This window comes from Penicillium atrosanguineum (assembly GCF_028827265.1).
Source record: "Penicillium atrosanguineum strain IBT 20685 chromosome Unknown utg000001l_segment0_segment0, whole genome shotgun sequence".
NCBI classification, from domain to species: Eukaryota; Fungi; Ascomycota; class Eurotiomycetes; order Eurotiales; family Aspergillaceae; genus Penicillium; species Penicillium atrosanguineum.
Genome location: NW_026623133.1, coordinates 4,051,923 through 4,070,128, shown reverse-complemented (window position 1 = coordinate 4,070,128; position 18,206 = coordinate 4,051,923). Strand labels below are relative to the sequence as shown.

Below are 18,206 nucleotides of genomic sequence, written 5' to 3'. Positions count from 1 at the left end.
GAAAGAGGATACACGATGACCCTATCTTTTCGTATTCTCTTTCCCCCAGCGCACATTATGCCAAGAGCCAAAGTGTCGATTGCGAGATATGCAGGTGGATGATGCCAGTGGATGGTATAAGGGTGGGCCGCCATCACGTCTTCAGTGGGGTCAACCTTGACACCCCACAATGAAACCATTTGGGACGATCGTATGGCGTGCTGCCATATTGGAAATCACTGTGATGTCACAGGAACTACGCACCGAGGTAAGAAGCTATTGATAGACTGATCGGATGTGAGTAGTGGGTATGGTATGTACAGCAGGAACGCACATGCAGAAAAAATAAGTCGATGCAGGATGAGGTATTGGGATAAAATGGGGAGGTGAACAATCAAATGAAAAGATCAAAGGCCAAATGACAAGGGGAAATAGACATACGAAAGACCTCGGAAGACGAAATGATGCACTTCGAGATTTTTCATACTTTTTAGTCTAGTTTCAAACCACAGACAAAATTGCTGCGGAGCAAATGCCATGTACAAGACCACGCCCGTAGATCGGAGCCACAAAAATGGACTCGTTTAAAGACCGTAGCCATCAGCGTCATAACGTTTCTGTGCCGGGTTCCGGTGAGCGTCTTGGCCGCCCTCGTCTCCCAGTGCGGACTGGTACATCAGGGCTTCCTGGGCCCAATCATCGCTTAATGCGCTGTCTTGAGTGCCCGGTCGATATTCATCATGCGCCGGGCCTGAACCATAGCCGTACGTTCCGGGTTGCTGACTAGGACGCGGTTCCCGTCCTGTCGAGAGTTGCTCGGTAGGGAATGAGGACTCGACGGGAGTGGTGATAATATCAAAGCTGAATCGGAAATCACGAGGCGGTCCTGGCTCGCCAGTGGCTGGTGGGGGAGGAGCATGGTGATCTACTGGGTCGAAGTGGTGATCATCATCTGCCGAGTGGATAGTGGCTGACAGCGGTTCCTGAATGAAGGGCACTGTAGAAGTCGCCGAAGAAACTTGAGCTGCAGACACATGGCTGTCTGTCCGAGTGTCAAGCTCCGGCAGTCTAGGTCGAGCGGATATATGATCCTGATGATCCTGGTAATCCTGATACCCCTCCGTATTTGCCTCGAGTTCATGGTCCGGAACCACGAGGGCAGGTGATTGTGGCAGCGCAGGAACCTCAGTATCGGGGTTCATGGTCGACCGCCTCATGCTGTTGCCCATCGTACTTCCGGGCTTAGAGCTTCGGCTGGCACGATTCTGCATCATGTCGGCGAACGGATTGTCTTCCATATCTCGGATGCTGAACTGCGCGATCGTACGCAACTTACGGGTCACCCAGGATGCCAGGACCTTTCCACGCTGCTTCTCACCGAGACGCGAGCGAGGGAAGTCACCCGTGGAGACAAAAGCAACGATGTCCGCAACCACTTGGTGCTCGTTCAGGATTGCATCAACAATGACCGGGACAAGAGATGCGAGGAACGACTTGCGAGTAACTTCAACCACGACCACTATCAGACCACCAGCTTGGAATATAGCACTTTAGAGAGACGTTAGCGGATAGTCGATTCGTAAGGGCCTTTGATACTTACCATCCTCCATTCATGATATTACGGTGGCATCTCTCGACAGAGTTTTCGATATCCATGGGGAAGTGGTTCAAGCCGTTGACCTCAAAGGTCTCACCAATGTTTCCAAGGACGAACAGTACCTGCATTTCCACTGGCTGGCCTCCAGGTCCGATGGGACGGGTGACTGTGTGGAGGAAGCCGAGATCTCCAGTGCGGACGTAAGGCACACCGGGGTCTCCGTCAAGAACTCGGCCGTTCATTCTCTCAGAATCGAACTCCTGCTTAGATCTGTAGAAGCCCTGGGCACAGGCATCGGATTGGACCCAGATCTCACCGTACTCTCCGACGTGGGCAAGAGTGCAGGTCTCCGGGTTGACAATGGCAATCTGGGTGTTGACTGGCACCATTCCAGAGTCCTGGAGCAAGAGAGCAGTTGGGTCGGCATCAGGATCCACGGGGTAGATCAGACCACGACGAAGACTGCGGAGGTCGAGATACAGCTCAATCGGCTCAATGCACATGTAAGATCTTGTCACAATCATTGGGTTGAGAACGTGCGAGTACACGACATTGATCGCAGTACGGTCCAGGCTAGTGGAAGCAAAGTGCACGCGCACCTTCTGGTAAATGTCGGTCCTGGGTCGGCCCTCCGCGGAAATCATCAGATTCTTCATTTCTTGCAACTGGAAGCCCTTGCCTGCCATGGAGCTGATGGCATAATCCAACATCTGACTCGTGGCGTAAGTGTCCTTGATCTTGTAGCGAGAGAGCGTCACGAAGAGTGTCATCGGGTTTTGAGCGAAGTCGACAGGCGAAACGAGGTAGGTAGGAGCGCCGACATAGATACCCATCAAGCAGGTGTGAAGGAATCCAAGACCCAGAGTACTGCGTACACTACCCAAAACAGGTCTCATGCTTGTCATTTGACATGTCTCTTTTTGCACCTTGCACATACCCATGATGGTGTCATGGCCGATCTGAACAGAAATACGGCGCTGGTCCGGCGTCCAGTAGGTCCAAATCAAAGCTGGCTGGTTGGCCTGAAGCCAGGTGTCCTTCATAGTGTATCCGAGCTCGCGGCAGCCGTGAGACTGCTTCGACGGCTTCGTCGTGTTGTAAATGGCCGGCACACCGATGCGAAGGACCTGCGCTGATTGCTTGATGTGTTGGGAGACAAGCTTTTGCCGCATGACATGGTCAACCTCGGTGTTCACAATGATAGCCTTGACATTAAAATCGCTGATAATATGCAGAAAAGCAGGCGCATCTTCCGACAGACGATTTTGATCAATCGGAGCCATTGGAATGACAACAACACCCAGACAGAGGCAAGCATGAATGGCGTACACGTACTCTTCTGAATGGGTGTACATCAAGACAAGATGATCCCCAGGTCGGACCTTGACCTTGTTTTTCAGATAGGTTGCAACCGCGGAAACCTTCTGATCAAACTTCTTCCAGGTAATGCCCTTGCCTTCTTTACCGCGGCCGTCGATAGAGCAATAGGCCAGCTCATCCGCTTGGCGAGAGATACGCCACTGGAGAAGATCGACAATAGACTTGAAACTGTTGAGGGGTGTAGAGGTGCGGTCGTCCATGACAACATCGCGATAGTCAACACCTGAGTATTGCTTTTCTTGGTAGGAGAGAGTTTCCTGTCTTGAGGCCAATGCAATTGGTGACCAGATACCTCCTTCGGGGTCCACGCCGACAGGCAGATTCATCACCGAACGCTCGACTCCGAACTTGACATGCACAGCCTGCAGCATGCCGGCCTCGAAGTCCTTGCGGCAGAGCATATTGCCGATTTCCCGTCTTCCATTCTTGGTCACGCGGGGAAGAGAATTCGGGGCTGTGAGGAGCACACAGTAGACGCGCAGGTGGTGCTCTTGGTACAGAACCTCCATACAGCGCTCGGCAAGCGAATCAAGGAGAACGGAGTCTAGTTGTCTCGGAGGCCCGCCAGATGTTGTCGGTGCGGTTGAGGCAGCAAATGACTCCAACACAATGACTGGCAGATGCTCATCGTTCACAAACACATCGAATGCTGTGCAATCGTGGATCTTGGGCACCTTCTTCAACAGGCTGACAACTAAGTGCTGGACAAAAAAGTATCGATGTTCGACAATTTCTTGGCCGTGCTCAACCCACTCAACCTTCTGGCGCAGTCGGTCTTCGTAGAGACCCAGAATGAACACCCGTCCCTCGATCACGCAGCCTAGAAGACCAGTGCGTAGGAATTCGGGCTCGACAAGAATTGGCGTGGGGTTCGCGTCTTCGAATTTGTAAGGCCGAGCATGGAAGATCGCTTCAGTGTGTTTTGGCAACGCCCAGAAGCCTCCAGACAATGATGGCGAATCCACCCAAATTTCACCGACGACATTTGGTGTGCACAAGAGGTTAGTCTCTGGGTCAACGACGGCCAATGTCGCATCGGGGATTGGGTAACCGAAAGCACCGATACGGACAGCATGAGGCATGCTACTAGCGTACTTGCGGGCATCTTCACCCATGGCCAAGACGACAACCTCATTGCTCTTGAGAGCCTCTTTGTCGAGAAGCACCTCGCTCAGCTCATTTCTGGCAGTTTCCTTGGGTGTGGAGATACGAGAACCACCACCGAGAAGACTGCTACCAAAGCCAGTGTTGGTCTCGGACTTTTCGAATTTCGCGTCGTCTTTCTTGACCCCATCGCGGATGGCTGGGTCCATTTCATGCATCAAGGAGCATCCCATCCGCTCTTCACCACCAATCCAGTCACGTACACTGATAACCATACCACCGTGCTCGGGCAAGCAAAGCATTGGAGACACAATTTCTCTAGCCCGAGGATTTCTCATTGGGCGCAGCCATCTGTCGGAAAGAATTTCATGGAATTCAGGATCGAGGGTGAGTGTGTCGATAAGGCAGAGTTTGACGCTGCTGAAATTAGGCTCTGAATTCTTTTTATAGTGCCGAGTCGACATCGGATCTTGCTGGTAGTTATACGCAGCGATCTTCAAGCCAGAGTAATCGGCAGCCATAATTGTCGCCCGGTATTTGGTGATTATGTGGGCATATAAACCGGGGGTCTCAACAGCTCGGTCCTCGTGGTAAACGGTTGTGTGACCGCCGTATACCGTCAAGAGAACGCCTAATATCATACCAATTCCTTGCCTCGGGTCAAGATAACTGATTATTGTTTCTCCCTTGGACGCGTATTGTCTGGCACTCGCATCAGTGGGGACTGTGGAGACCATCGCGCTCAGACAAGCCATTTGGTGCATGATGGTTCGGTGGCTCATGACCACACCACGCATGTCCCCAGTGGGAGCGCGAGCAAACTCGATATAGGCCAGATCTGGGACAACAAGCGGAGGTGTGTCGTCCTTCTTTTTAGGGTGGAAGCTGCCAAACTCGTTGGTCTTCCACCACTCAACTCCTCGCGGCCAGTTCAGCTTCTGTGCAGTAATGTCACGTTGAAAGCCCTTCAGGTTGTTCTCCGTGGTCAAAGCCAAATGCGCCTGGGTGGAGGTGAGCACCAAATTAAGAGACTGGTAATCATCCAGACTGTTGATAGGAACCGCAACAACTCCGGCAATAAAACAACCCATGAGAGCGACGGCAAACTCGATAACCTCGGTGTCGCGATAGATCAGGGCGACTCGGTCACCGCGGTACAAGTTACTCTTGTCACGGATGACCTGAGCAACCTTCTCTGCGCGGCTAGCCAGCTTATCCCATGTTATGGATGCAATTTCCTTTCCTTTCTGGTCCAACACCCAGTATGCCGGCTGCTTCGGATGGACTCGCGCGCGGTGTCGCAGCACTGCTGGGATATTTTCGAAATTGGACATTGGTATATTTTTGTCGTGGGGGTCAGTAACCGCAAAGGGAATGTCACGCGGTTCGAGAGGCACCAAATGCTCAATAGCCGGCCCATGCTGGAGATCCGAAGCGGGGATAAACGGCGGGGCCATGTTGGCTGTTGGCGAGAAAGCTTCTCCGGATTGAGAATAACGGTGGAATCCACCACCATAGCTCTCTCTATAGTCGCCATGCTGCTGACCGGCAAAATCTGAGAAGTATCCCTGCTGGGAATCAAGCATAGTCGAGTGTCGCGTGACCCCGCCCGAAGCTGGATCGTAGCCAGCATCGTAACCCCCCATTCCATCGTCCACGTATTCAGGCTGCTGAGAGTATTCTGGCTGCGCATAACCTTGCTGGGCTTCGGGGTTGAAAGCGTAATTCTGGCTCATCAAAGTCGCGGTTCTAGAACCATCTGGGCCTGGGCCTCCTGGAGCCCCCGGCCTGGGAAGAAAGAGGGAATCATATGATCCCGATGATGGCATTCGATCGTGAGCTTGTAACATGCCGCTACTATCTCTATCGGATCCTCCGGGCGCTCCAAGCTGCGCACTTTGCCTGTCCCGATTGTATCCGATTCCTCCGCTGCCCGTAGAGGGCTCATAGCCGCCTGCATAGGTTGGTGAAGCGATAGTGGGCTGGGACGATTCAGCGGTCGGCGGGCGAACACTCAATATGGTAGGAGGAGCTATCTGTGAGCCATCTGATTGCTCTTCCTGGCCCGTATGCGCATGGATGTTGATATCGAGGGGCTTGTTTGGGCCGAGGTATTGCGACAGGAGGATGGTACGTCGCTTCTGATACCTACTCCATTGTTAGCTGGCAGTTCGTGTGAAACATGACACAGGAGATCCAATGCCATCCGGGTCCCATTGTCTGGTCCCTGGGACTAGCTGAGGAGCGAGGGGCGAGGATCAAGACAGCTTACCCTTTTTGAGTGATTTCGCCATCCTGTCAAGCAAGAGTGTGTCAGCGCAACAGTCCTTTGACAGGAGTCGAGACAACCGCAGATACATACCTCCAATTCTTGGTCCAGGTCCTTCAACCTGGACTGGAGCTCCGGGCTTTCTTCCGCCATTTGACCGGAGAGAGTATGTCAATTCGAGAAAAGTGGATCAAACACGCGGGGGAGGGATGATGTTCAAGAACACCTCATCGCAGCTTCGCGGTGCGGTGGGGAAAGAGAGGAGGGTAATCCGTGACCCCTGCTGATTGTCGAATTACCCGGGAATTTGTACGTTGACAGGCAACGAATCGTCGTGTGTCTCGTCGGAGTCCACGAGCCGCAACGTCACCCGCACTTTGAGGGCGGTCAGGGCGAGCCGATCATGACTGAGACAACAATTGAGGCTGTGATGTTCGCTTAACGAATGATGAAGGGCTATTTCCAAATCTATTCTTATTATTTCGATGACTACGGTTGAGTTGGTAATGTGGCTTCTCAGGTACCGGTGAGAGGTGGGAACGAGGGGAGGGGATTTGAGCTTAGGCAAAGCACTCGGAACTACAGGAACGCACAAACTTGCGTTGCCTAGCTGAGGAGGAATGAGATATTGTCGTATTAACGAGGAAATTTCCAATACTATAACAGAGACAACGGCCAGGGCATTCTACATCCAAGGCTGTGTACGTATACTTCGATGCCTCGATACTTCGATACTTCGTTTAGGTAAATGACAAGTGGACCGACACGGCAAACAAAGGACTATTTTTCTGCCTGAGGCAACAGGGTCAGATATAATATCACATGACCTTGAAAGACTGATTGGCTGAGTCATCCTGCCCTAACTCACATGACCCCCACAACAGGGCTAAGCGAGCGCACCTCCAATTTCACTTGTGCTATCTCGACTGCCCGATCGTTCAACCTCACATCGCCAAACCCGGTTCCCTTCCATTCCCCTACGACACAGTCAACATGTCCGACAACGGGGACGTCGAGGTTGCGACCTTCACCTCCCTTCCCAAGGATGTCCTCGCCAACGAGGGCCAGGTCAAGCTCTTCAACAAGTGGAGCTACGAGGATGTCGAGATCCGCGACATCTCTCTGACGTGAGTGTCTCTTCTCTGTGAGGCCTATCTTTTTGCGCGAGGATCGTTTTGTGTGCGACGAGTCTTGCTGGCATGTCTGTGGTTGTGGGATACAATTTTGCGCGGGTCGAAAAAAAATCAACAATTGTCGATATTTGTTGCACACGCAGCCACGGCTGTTGATGCTACTTAATATCCAATCGACTCGGGCGCGTGAAGACGGGGCGTCGCCGCAAACACAATTCACGCACAAACTGACGGGCCAATTCCCGATGACCAGACATGCTAATTCGATTTTCACAGCGATTACATCCAGATCCGCTCCCCGGTCTACATCTCCCACACCGCTGGCCGCTATGCCGCTAAGCGTTTCCGCAAGGCTCAGTGCCCCATCATTGAGCGTCTGACCAACTCCATCATGATGAACGGCCGCAACAACGGAAAGAAGCTCCTGGCTACCCGCATTGTCGCTCACGCCTTCGAGATCGTCCACATCATGACCGACCAGAACCCCATCCAGGTCGCCGTTGACGCCATTGTCAACTGCGGTCCCCGTGAGGACTCCACCCGTATTGGTTCCGCCGGTACCGTCCGTCGCCAGGCTGTCGATGTCTCCCCTCTCCGTCGTGTCAACCAGTCCATCGCTCTCCTGACCATCGGTGCTCGCGAGGCCAGCTTCCGTAACATCAAGAGCGTCTCTGAGTGCCTTGCTGAGGAGCTGATCAACGCTGCCAAGGGTTCCTCTGTGAGTTTTCTCTCATTCCCATTAGATTATTCCAAGTTGAGTCTCGAGTACGAATCTTGTGCTCGAATCTCGGGACCAACTTGCTCAAGCTTCTGTGTGCCGTTTTACCTCTACAATCATGATTCTAACCGTGGGTTCCTCATTCCAGAACAGCTACGCCATCAAGAAGAAGGACGAGCTCGAGCGTGTCGCCAAGAGCAACCGGTAAAGTGGGAGTTGGGATATCCGTTTCGACCTATGTTTACGCATTATGGAGTGGACGGGGGGTTTGTACCGGGATTCAGTCGATTTGTGTACGTCTACGTGTCTGTTGATTCAGTCACGGAGGAAGCACAATCCAAAAAGGAACGGAATTGGATGGCTTTCTCTGGGGTGGACGGAATGCATTGGCATGAAGACCTATGGCCAATTTTCTATATGAAAAAAAATTTCTGCCTCTTCAAATTATCCTGCACTTCTCTTGTAGTCATAAGATCTTGAAATGGGTTATCGATCATGCGAAGTTGGTGGTACAAAAGTCATGTAAAATTTTCAAGCGATAGAAGACTTCTCATTTATGGCATCTATGAAATGAAGCGATTAATAGGAACACAAGCGAAACTCACCAAAAGTAAACCGTCAATACAAATCTAACAAAATAAACATGAATTTTGCAAATTGCAGTCTCAATCTTCGTTGCGGCAGGGTGCGCTCCAGGCTTGTCCCCAGGTCGCTTATCGATACGGCCGGGAAAAAAAAGTTTCGGAGAGGCTTCAAGTTGAGTCCAGCCCCAACCTCCTTCCTCCCACCGCCACTTTATTTCCCTCCAGACACCTTCAAAATGGTGAAAAGAAAGCTCGGAGCCTTGGAAAAGGTCGAAGCTGACCTGTAAGTGTCTTTGATCTGCGAACGCCCGGTGCGCCCGCACTATGCTCTGGTTCAGTCCGATCAGAGCCTTCGAGCCGGTATATTGACACTTCGTTTTCCTGCTTCATAGGCCCAACCTGCAGCACAAGATCCGCAGAGACCCTAAGTAAGTGATTGAAAATCTCCGTCTGCATTTACTGTGGTGTATCATTACTAACTGGTGCTTTGAATTGCTCAGGTCTTACATCGAGGATTTCCGCGCCCAGCACTACCAGTATGAGTCGCATCGCGAAATTTTCATGGCCGCGCCAACTTCGGCCACGGATACCGGTATCATTTCCCTCCGAGACTTGATCGACTTCATCTCTCATGTCGCCGATTGCTACCCGGATATCCTGAAGGAGTTCCCCCAGCAACTCACCGATCTCTTGATGCAGCACCACTTGGTGCTGGAGCCGGAGTTGAGAGAGAAGATTGTTGGGAGTCTGGTTCTTCTGAAAAAGAAGGATTGCATTGATTCGGCAACGTACGCATAGCCTGGAAGATTTAATATCTGATTTGTTGTGAATTACTAACTGATCTTCTACAGATTACTTCACACTCTGTTCCCCATTCTTATTTCCACCCCGAGCAAGACCCTTCGTGCTCTTCTCTTTCAGAAGATCTTGTCTGAGCTTCGCACGGCAAACTCAAAGACTACCAACCATAAGCTCAACCGGACTATACAGACCGTTCTCTTCAACTTGGTCACATCGGATCGCACATCTTCAAAAGCACTTTGGGCCATTAAGATTACCCGCGAGTTGTGGAAGCGTCAGATCTGGACCGACGCCAAGACTGTCGAGATCATGAAGGAGGCCAGTCTGTCCGAGAACGAGAAGGTTACTTCTGGTGGTGTGCGCTTCTTCCTTGGTGGTGACCGAGAACGTGAAGAGATGGAAGACGAGGATAGTGACGCTGACGTCGATGTCGGCCGCATTAGGCATCAGCTTGGTATCAACAAGAAGACCAAGAAGAAGGCGCGCGTTGCCGAGAAGGCCATGGCTCTGCACAAGAAGAAGGAAAAGAAGAAGGGCCAGCCTCACCCATTGAATTTCTCGGCTCTTCACCTGCTGCACGACCCTCAAGGCTTTGCGGACAACCTCTTCAACAAGCACTTGAAGACCGCCAAAATCAACCAGCACAACCGGGAGCACAAGCTTCTTGTTATGCAGCTGGTCTCCCGTTTGGTGGGTTTGCACCAGTTGCACATTATGCCGCTGTATTCGTGGTTCCAGAAGTATCTCGTCCCGAAGGAAGCGAACGTGACTTCCTATCTCGCTTCGCTTGCCCAGGCAACCCACGAGTTGGTGCCTCCGGATGTCCTCGAACCTCTGATTCAGAAGATTGCCAACGAGTTCGTGTCTGAGGCTTCAGCTGGAGAGATTGCTTCCGCTGGTCTCAATGCCATTCGTGAAATTTGTGTGCGTCAGCCTCTCGCCATGAACGAGACCTTGTTGCAGGATCTCGTCATGTACAAGAAGAGTAAGGATAAGGGTGTCATGATGGCCTCTAAGGGTCTACTCAGTCTTTACCGTAATGTCGGTGCCGACATGCTGAAGAAGCGCGACCGTGGTAAGGAGGCCGCTATGGGTCTTCGTTCCGGTGACCGTGAGCAGAAGCGCTTCGGTCAGCAGGAGAACGGAGGAATTGAGGGTCTCGAGCTTCTGGAGCAGTGGAAGGCCGATGAGCGCCGCAAGAGGCGCGAGGAGAATGGCCTTGACCCCGATGCCGAGGGTGGCTCCGATGAGGAGGAGGCCGATTGGGATGCCTGGAATGTCGAGGATGACGAGGACAGTGATGATTCTGGCGGCTGGATCAACGTTGAAAGCGATGCAGAGATCGACTTCAGCGACTCGGAAGATGAGGGCAAGGATCGTCCGTCCAAGAAGGCTAAGCAGGAAGCCGAGGCCAAGAATTCCGAGGCCAAGGATGCTGAGACCCAGAAGGAAAGCAATGAGGAAGCCAAGAAGATTTCCAACCTGGCCACCACCCGCATTCTCACCCCGGCCGATTTGGCCAAGCTCGCCGAACTCCGAGCTCAGGCAGCCGTTGACTCCTCGATGCCCAAGGGCCGCCGTGCCCAACTTGGTGACCGACACGTCGACGACGGTTTGACTGCCGAGGAGATTGAGGGTCTCGCCTCTCTGTCCAAGGGCAAACAGACGCGTGAGGAGCGTATCGCCCACGCGCGTGAAGGCAAGACCGACCGTTCAGAGCACAAGAGTAAAGAGGCCAGGCGCAAGGAGCGCAAGGAGGAGCAGGGCAAGAGTACCACCAACAAGGAGAAGGCTCGCCGAAAGAATTTCCTCATGACTCTGGGCAAGGCGCGAAGCAAGAACAAGCGCAGTTTGGTCGAGACTCGGGCTGTGCTGAAGGCGCATCACGACCGTGCCAAGAGAGGTGGAAAGAGAGGAAACGTGGGCAACTAAGTTTGCTGTTTCAGTACATACCTTGCACGAGTAGACAAAATAATGGCGATCTATCATGGGATCCGGCGTTGATGATTTTGAATGCAATATACTTCGATTTCGATCTGCACCATTTTTCCGTCTAAATTTGCAGGATGATACCTTTTTAGTAAAGTCGCATTATAGCCATTTGAATGAGAACGCATAGGATGTAAAAGCCGGAAGACATTTTGCAGCCTCTAATATGATGGGGGTCCTATTCACAAGGCTTGTGGACCTTCATTGTCAATATATACTTCTAGATCTAGAAGACCCCCGGGGGCTTCATTACATCAACTTTGAAACGAGAGGAAGGAATAATCTAGTTACACTTTTATAGACCTGGATAATGCTTAAAGATTGAATTTCCAAATATGCATTATGATCCATTTGACCAATATCCTGGCGTAGAATGTTGATCCAGCTCGTCGGATGGCTGCATACGGTTTCCAATCACCCTCTTTCCATTGAACATGATATACACGTGACCAAAATTAGCCCTAAGCCCTGTCCAGAATAGGATTAATTGAAAAACGTGTCGCGTCTCCCCCGCGTACAATGACCGCGTCGCGTTTCCCAGCCGCATCATTTTGCAATTCTTATCTCTTCTCTTCCCCCCAGCAACCGATCCTCCCACTCCCACTCGCACTCGCACTCCCGCTTCTAACGCCTCCAACCTATCCAAACCTCCACTCTCCTTGCGTCCCTTCCATCATGCCTGCAGCCCTTTCGCATTCAATGATGCCGATATCCAACAGTACTTTGTCCAAACGTCGACGCTTCCAGCCTGCCATCACCAGCTACTTCAACTCGGTGCCCGGTGAACCTCATCCCCAAAATGGCAACATTGTATCACACAACCACTATGCGGCTGCAACCTACTCGCCGACGCCCGTGGTGCCTGCCAAGGTGCAATCGTCCCTTATGTCCGTCGGCATGCGAGTTCGCAAGTCTGTTGCGGATGGATACAAAACCCAGTTGGCGTTGAAGACCGATAAGATGATGCCACCCACCAACGCTACTGAGCCCACTTCCGTTCAACCTCATCTCGGCAACAATTCTTACGCTGAATTGGCGCCCTTTTCCGGCCTGGCCAAATCCTCTCAAGAATACTCAGCCGACCATGTGATCACCGACGACGGAGATGCCTTCTCTCTCCCGCCCAGCAGCCAAGAGTCTGTCGGCTCCTCTGTGTCTTTTGGCCAAAAGCGATCGTTTGAAAGTGATATCTTCGTCGACGAAGACGCCTCTGAAAACGATACCAACGGACCCTCGCAGGACGCCCCCGTCGCGCGCCGCATTCTCTCTCCTAGTCTGGGGCAGCGGCGTCGTATCCTTACTCTGCGCGGCTCAATGAGGCAATCTACAATGGACCTTGACGATTTCGAAGAAGCATCTTTCCTCCGTCGCCGGGAGGAAGTCGATGCCGACTACAGTCGGATGGACTGTGCCTGAATGGCTTGAACTCTTTGATCCTGTTTGCTGTATTTGTTGCCACTGAATGGCACGTGCCCCTTGGTTGATCCAAGGCCTGCGATTGCCCCGACACCTAGCTCTCAAATCAGGGGATGCTTGGCTTCTTTTCCCCTGTACTCGCTTTTCCCCTTTGACCTTGTATGACCACCTGATCTGTACTTATACCCATCTTTGCTTCTGTCTTGTACACATATTGCATGTACCATCATTCCCATCATATTTCCTGCAGAGCACGGAGTATTCCAATAGAAAATGTATGTACTCATAATTGGATCCTCGAATGTGAAAACCTTTCAACCGTGTACTCTGGGAGCTCTAGAGTGCCACTCACTGAGTGGATCGGTTACATCCCGATGTGCGGGACCCACCGCCAAGCTCCTCGTGCAAATGGTGTAACGGCAGGATGTCCGTATGCCCTCTTTCGGATTGTCCAGACAAATCAAAATCAGATCTCAGTCAGAAATCAGGAGGTGGTTCGCAGCCACAGCAACAACGCAAGGGCCATTATCCGCTAAGGATCCTAAGATCCAGGCATTAAAGTTTCTCCCAGGAATGTCACCTCTGCAAGGATCTGCACCAGCTATACAATTCTGACATTACATGCATAGAGGTCTCGACCATCGAGTCTCACCCAGTTTTATAAGGTATATGAGTCAACCACGCAGTTTTTCATGGTCACAAGATAACCGCACCGAGCTTGTCCGAGCCGAAATGTGGTAGAGGCTCAGCTCGCTCGGTTCCCGAAACCCGAAACGGCCATGTAACGTGGAGTTAAGGCTTATATTATAGTCAACTGATGGTGAAATTTTTTTGGAAAGACATGCGACGCGATCCGAAGATCCACAGTGTGCGGTGTTCATCGTGGCACCTACATGTGAGGATTATAGTGCCGATCTAGCCCAATTCGGGGACGACATAGCAACAGGGGTCTTGGAAACTATCTTTCTGGATTGGTATTGGTTACCATCAATGTCTTACAACTATCAATACTACTTCAGATCTATGCAGACTTGAGTGTTTGGCCTAGTTGCCGGGACATTCGGTCTCTCTCATGTGTCCTATAATAAAGCCTTGGTCAATAGTCCCGTATGTTCAGTTCGTGCTGATTCTGTTCATCAATCCTTCACTTCTATAACATTTGAATCTTGAAGAAAAATCACCTACAATGCTCTTCAAACAGGCCATCCTCCTCTCAGCCCTGTCCACCGTGACCTACGCTACACCTACACATCTCACCTCCTTTGCAATCCGCGACAACTACCCTACAAACATTGGCAACCCGTCATACTGTGAAAAAGTCGGAATATGCAACACCACAAGACTCCCCAACAGCCGAACGCAGTGCACCGATGACGAGAAATTGACATGCCAATACTACAGCTGCAACGTCGCTTGGTCCGAATGCCAAGATTATAACAGCTTCGCATCCTGCTCCAACGCCCTGAACCAATGCGAACCGGTAGGAGGGCGCCCGATTTCTGACAAAGATTGTGCCAAGCTCTTCACAGGCTACGACGGTAGTGTCTGTATGGATTGCACGTCGGGTATTAATGGGCGGTGCCATATCAATCCGGAGGCATATAAGCAATTCTCTGAAGGAGATGCGTGCAAGAAGTCGACTGAACAGTGTGTCGATGAAGACTCTTGTATTGATGCTCTTTTCGACTGCGAATATGTTGGGGGTCCGAAGATTAGCGAGGATAAGTGCAAGTATGTGATTATTGGGTCGAAGAATGACACGGGGGTGCCGATGGAGGTTGCTTGTGAGGATTGTACTTCCTATCAGAATGGGATGTGTTTGCTGGATGAGATGAACCTTGAGGCGTTTGAACAAGATTACGAGCTTGTCTAGGGGAAGTTTGGCTGGCGTGTCTATAAATTGAGATGATGCTATTACATAATGGAATGGAAGTCGAAATAAATGGCTTCTATTGAATAGTTGTAAAATTCCCTAAGGATCACGAAGATGCGGCGATGTTACCCTCTGCATTGACAATTTCTCGAACCTTGAAAGACGTAGTAAAGTTCTTCTGCTTCACGAACCAAGCATTAACCAATTCCCACTCTTGGTTGGGGTCGGTAAATTGAATCTAGACAAGTCGATTAGCTGAGGTACCATCAACAAGAGACGAAAAAGCATACCTCAAATCTCCGCAACATGCTGGGAACCAGCTTGTAGATCTCTAGCAGACTGATATTCTTCCCTAAACAAGTTCTTGAGCCCATACCAAAGTGGAACATAGTTCCATTCATTTCCTTGATACGGCGATCTTCAGCAGCCTCTCCAATTTCTGTCTTGACAGCTTCCTCATTTGGCAGCCATCGCTCAGGTCGATAAAACTCCGCATCTTCACCAAAGACACCCTTATTCATATGGATAAGCCAAGCCGAGCAGCCAACGATAGTACCACCAGGGACGAAATGTCCAGAAATTTCAGCACCAGCTTCTGGCACAATTCTTTCCAATGGAAGACCGGCAGCTGGGTGTAGACGAAAAGCCTCTTTGATGCAAGCGTCGAGATAGGGAAGACCCTGGCTCTCATGCCATGTTACAAGGCCAGACTCGGAGTCTCCAAAAGCTCCAGCAAGTGCAGCATCATCGATCTCTGTTCGGAGACGTGCGAGGGCTTGAGGGTGCTTAAGTAGGAAGTAGAACACAGCAGAAAGACTAATAGCAGTTGTTTCAGAACCGGCAAATGCCATACTGACAGCCATCGTCTGTACCAGAGTTTGAGACATAAATTCGGGATGGGATTCATGGGCTGCCAAGAATTTGGAGAGCAAGTCCGGGGATTTCACGTTTACTGCCTGAGATTCTGGCTTTTCGCTGGTCAAGCTTGGCACACGTTCGGCCATGCGATTGTTTGCGAAGCGTGCAACGGGGAATGTGGCGTCGATGAAGCCCCATTGGGAAAGCTTGAGGTAGATAGGGTTCTTAAGAAAGAGTAGGTCCAAGAAAGGAATTTGTCCAATCTAGAGGATTGAGGTGTTAATAAGATGCTGAACGGGGATTGATCTGAGGAAACCTACGGGTGCAACATAGAGGAATAGCCAGGTCAAGTACCCGACGATACCATCAACATCCTCGTTCTTCTCAATGAAGCCGTGCCTCTTGCTATATGTTATCTCCCCAATAACATCAAAGGCATAGAATTGTAACCACTGGGTAAAATCACATCCTTCAGGATTATCAACGAAGAGCTTCTTCGTCTGCTCCAAGAATAATTTGGTGGTGTTATCGACGAAAGGCTCATACTGGACCAAAGCCGACATAGCAAAGGCCGAGTTGACACATCTGCGGAATCTTGAGTGGAAGTCATTATCCGTTGAGCTGAAGAGAGATTGTAGACGGTGGCCCTTTGCAATGGACTGTTGAACAATGTAGAAGTCCGACTAATCGTGACTTAGCAAGGCTTGACCACAGATGGCTTATGCAGAGGAATGACCTACTTTGACGAACCCCTTGTTCAAACCGTAGATGGACTTCAAAGCACTTGGATCGGAGAATGAGAGGGTATTCGGCCCAAGCCGAACGACATCGCCGTACTTCTTGTGCAGTGCTCGGTGAGTGACTTCAGGCCGGCGACCATAGACATCGAAGAAACGCCACCAATTTGTGATGGATGCCAGAAATGGACCTGAGTACTTGTTCAGCCCATTTTGGTATCTGTTCTTGACCAGCCACAGGAGCAAAGTGACCCCTGATACAAGCAGCCAATGCTGGGACAGGATTCTTAGGATATGATCTGTAACTCCGTGCATTTTGAAAAGAATATTGAAAGATGGAACGCTTGGGAATAACTAGGGATAAGAAGCTTGTGTATATGAATTAAGAGAGAAGGGAATGAAGGAACGGAGAGGTGACAGGTGGGTGGGCACAATCATAATTTATATCCAAGCTATAGCAAGCAACAGAAGGTGAGAGCAAGGCGAGAGTCATATAACGGCAGTTGATGCTATCCGAAGGACCAATGAATGGGGGTATCAAGCGAAAGAAGGACCAAATTGTTCATTTGTCTTCACTGGACGGCACGCTAATCCAGGACGAATCGGGCATCGCCACAACGCATTCATATCCACACGGCTCGAGTATCCCGGGGAAAGCCCCCATCGCAGAGCCCCGAGCCCCGAAACAACAAAGGACCAATAATGTACACGGCATTTGCAGGATGTGGGAAGTATAATGCACTCGACACGAGTTGCAGCCTTGGTCCTCGGACAGGGGCCCTAGCTCTACCTTCTGCATCACGAAACCTCAATGCAAACCTCGAGCGAAACCAGAAAGACAGTTGAGCATATTCAGTAGTCTCAATTTCAGGCTAGTCGCGTACCAGACCGTTTGACCTGTTATGCGGGGGAAAATGCAATTAGACGTGGGGCGACGTGGGGCTATGATGGAAGTCCGGGGGTCACCCGTACCTCCGCTACCTCTAGACTTGCGCCAGACGGGATTTCGTCACCAAGTCAACTGCCGATATCTCTATCATCTCGACTCTTTCAAGCTGTCGTCAAGTTCCGCTCCTAGTGATCTCAATTCAGGGGCTTCGGCTTGTAATGTTCTCCCAATCACGAGATTCCCTCTAGAACTCTTTTCCATGCGCGTGCGCATCGCCAAGGCTGTGACCGTCGCGCGAAACACAATAGATGCCCCGCCCGCGCGCTCGACGCGCGAATCAACCTACTACACCAACTACCTCGATACTTTAGACGAGTTGTCTGCGGACGGTGAGGCATTGATGGATAAGGCCATGCTAGATCATGGGGGACCCCCTGGCTCGCATAGGCCGCGTCAAGCTTGTGAGACTTGAAGTCAAGGCAAAGCAGGAGATTGTGCGGATATGGAGCAAGACTCGATCTACCTGGTGGTGGTAAGATTTCTTTCTTCCTTGGAGCTCATAGAATACTAAATTCAATTATATATGGCTATTTTAAATCTTTCATTGATAGTGTGTCTCGGGAAACGAGCTCCGCTTCTAGATATGGGGTATAGTGGACAACCAGTCGATCTTATCTATGTCCTTCTTGTAGTCAAAGGCAACATAAGAGTGAATTGAATATTGCTATTTGTTAAAGAACATCAGAAAGCTTAGACTTTATTATACTGTCTAGTCCAAGCTTCCAGGTCATGGAAATATCGTGTTTCATTGAAAGAGACTTCGCAGAGAGCTACCCAGCAGTTCGCGGTGTTCGTCTGAGTCAATATTCCGGCGATTTG

General features: G+C 50.8%; 7 protein-coding genes across 7 annotated transcripts; 5 read left to right on the top strand and 2 right to left on the bottom strand.

The window, feature by feature from the left end:
• Positions 1–563: 563 nt before the first annotated feature.
• N7443_001583 (putative AMP binding domain protein) lies at positions 564–6,482 on the bottom strand (the record flags this gene model as incomplete). The annotated part of the gene is made up of 4 exons (XM_056881639.1): positions 564–1,527; positions 1,580–6,208; positions 6,333–6,355; positions 6,423–6,482. The coding sequence occupies 4 exons, from the start codon at positions 6,480–6,482 to the stop codon at positions 564–566; spliced, it is 5,676 nt and encodes a 1,891-aa protein (XP_056746877.1).
• Positions 6,483–7,322: 840 nt separating this feature from the next.
• Positions 7,323–8,388, top strand: N7443_001582 (40S ribosomal protein uS7; the record flags this gene model as incomplete). The annotated part of the gene is made up of 3 exons (XM_056881638.1): positions 7,323–7,456; positions 7,739–8,180; positions 8,329–8,388. 3 exons carry the CDS (start codon positions 7,323–7,325, stop codon positions 8,386–8,388), a joined length of 636 nt encoding a protein of 211 aa, XP_056746876.1.
• A 612-nt stretch (positions 8,389–9,000) lies between these two features.
• Positions 9,001–11,497, top strand: N7443_001581 (SDA1 family protein; the record flags this gene model as incomplete). The annotated part of the gene is made up of 4 exons (XM_056881637.1): positions 9,001–9,047; positions 9,157–9,192; positions 9,265–9,552; positions 9,616–11,497. The coding sequence occupies 4 exons, from the start codon at positions 9,001–9,003 to the stop codon at positions 11,495–11,497; spliced, it is 2,253 nt and encodes a 750-aa protein (XP_056746875.1).
• Positions 11,498–12,229: 732 nt separating this feature from the next.
• N7443_001580 (uncharacterized protein) lies at positions 12,230–12,970 on the top strand (the record flags this gene model as incomplete). The annotated part of the gene is made up of 1 exon (XM_056881636.1): positions 12,230–12,970. One exon carries the CDS (start codon positions 12,230–12,232, stop codon positions 12,968–12,970), a length of 741 nt encoding a protein of 246 aa, XP_056746874.1.
• Positions 12,971–14,156: 1,186 nt separating this feature from the next.
• Positions 14,157–14,843, top strand: N7443_001579 (uncharacterized protein; the record flags this gene model as incomplete). The annotated part of the gene is made up of 1 exon (XM_056881635.1): positions 14,157–14,843. The coding sequence occupies one exon, from the start codon at positions 14,157–14,159 to the stop codon at positions 14,841–14,843; it is 687 nt and encodes a 228-aa protein (XP_056746873.1).
• A 106-nt stretch (positions 14,844–14,949) lies between these two features.
• N7443_001578 (cytochrome P450) lies at positions 14,950–16,753 on the bottom strand (the record flags this gene model as incomplete). Its single annotated transcript, XM_056881634.1, has 4 exons — positions 14,950–15,081; positions 15,134–15,964; positions 16,022–16,384; positions 16,442–16,753. 4 exons carry the CDS (start codon positions 16,751–16,753, stop codon positions 14,950–14,952), a joined length of 1,638 nt encoding a protein of 545 aa, XP_056746872.1.
• Positions 16,754–17,586: 833 nt separating this feature from the next.
• N7443_001577 (uncharacterized protein) lies at positions 17,587–17,863 on the top strand (the record flags this gene model as incomplete). The annotated part of the gene is made up of 2 exons (XM_056881633.1): positions 17,587–17,716; positions 17,775–17,863. The coding sequence occupies 2 exons, from the start codon at positions 17,587–17,589 to the stop codon at positions 17,861–17,863; spliced, it is 219 nt and encodes a 72-aa protein (XP_056746871.1).
• Between the last annotated feature and the right edge of the window lie 343 nt (positions 17,864–18,206).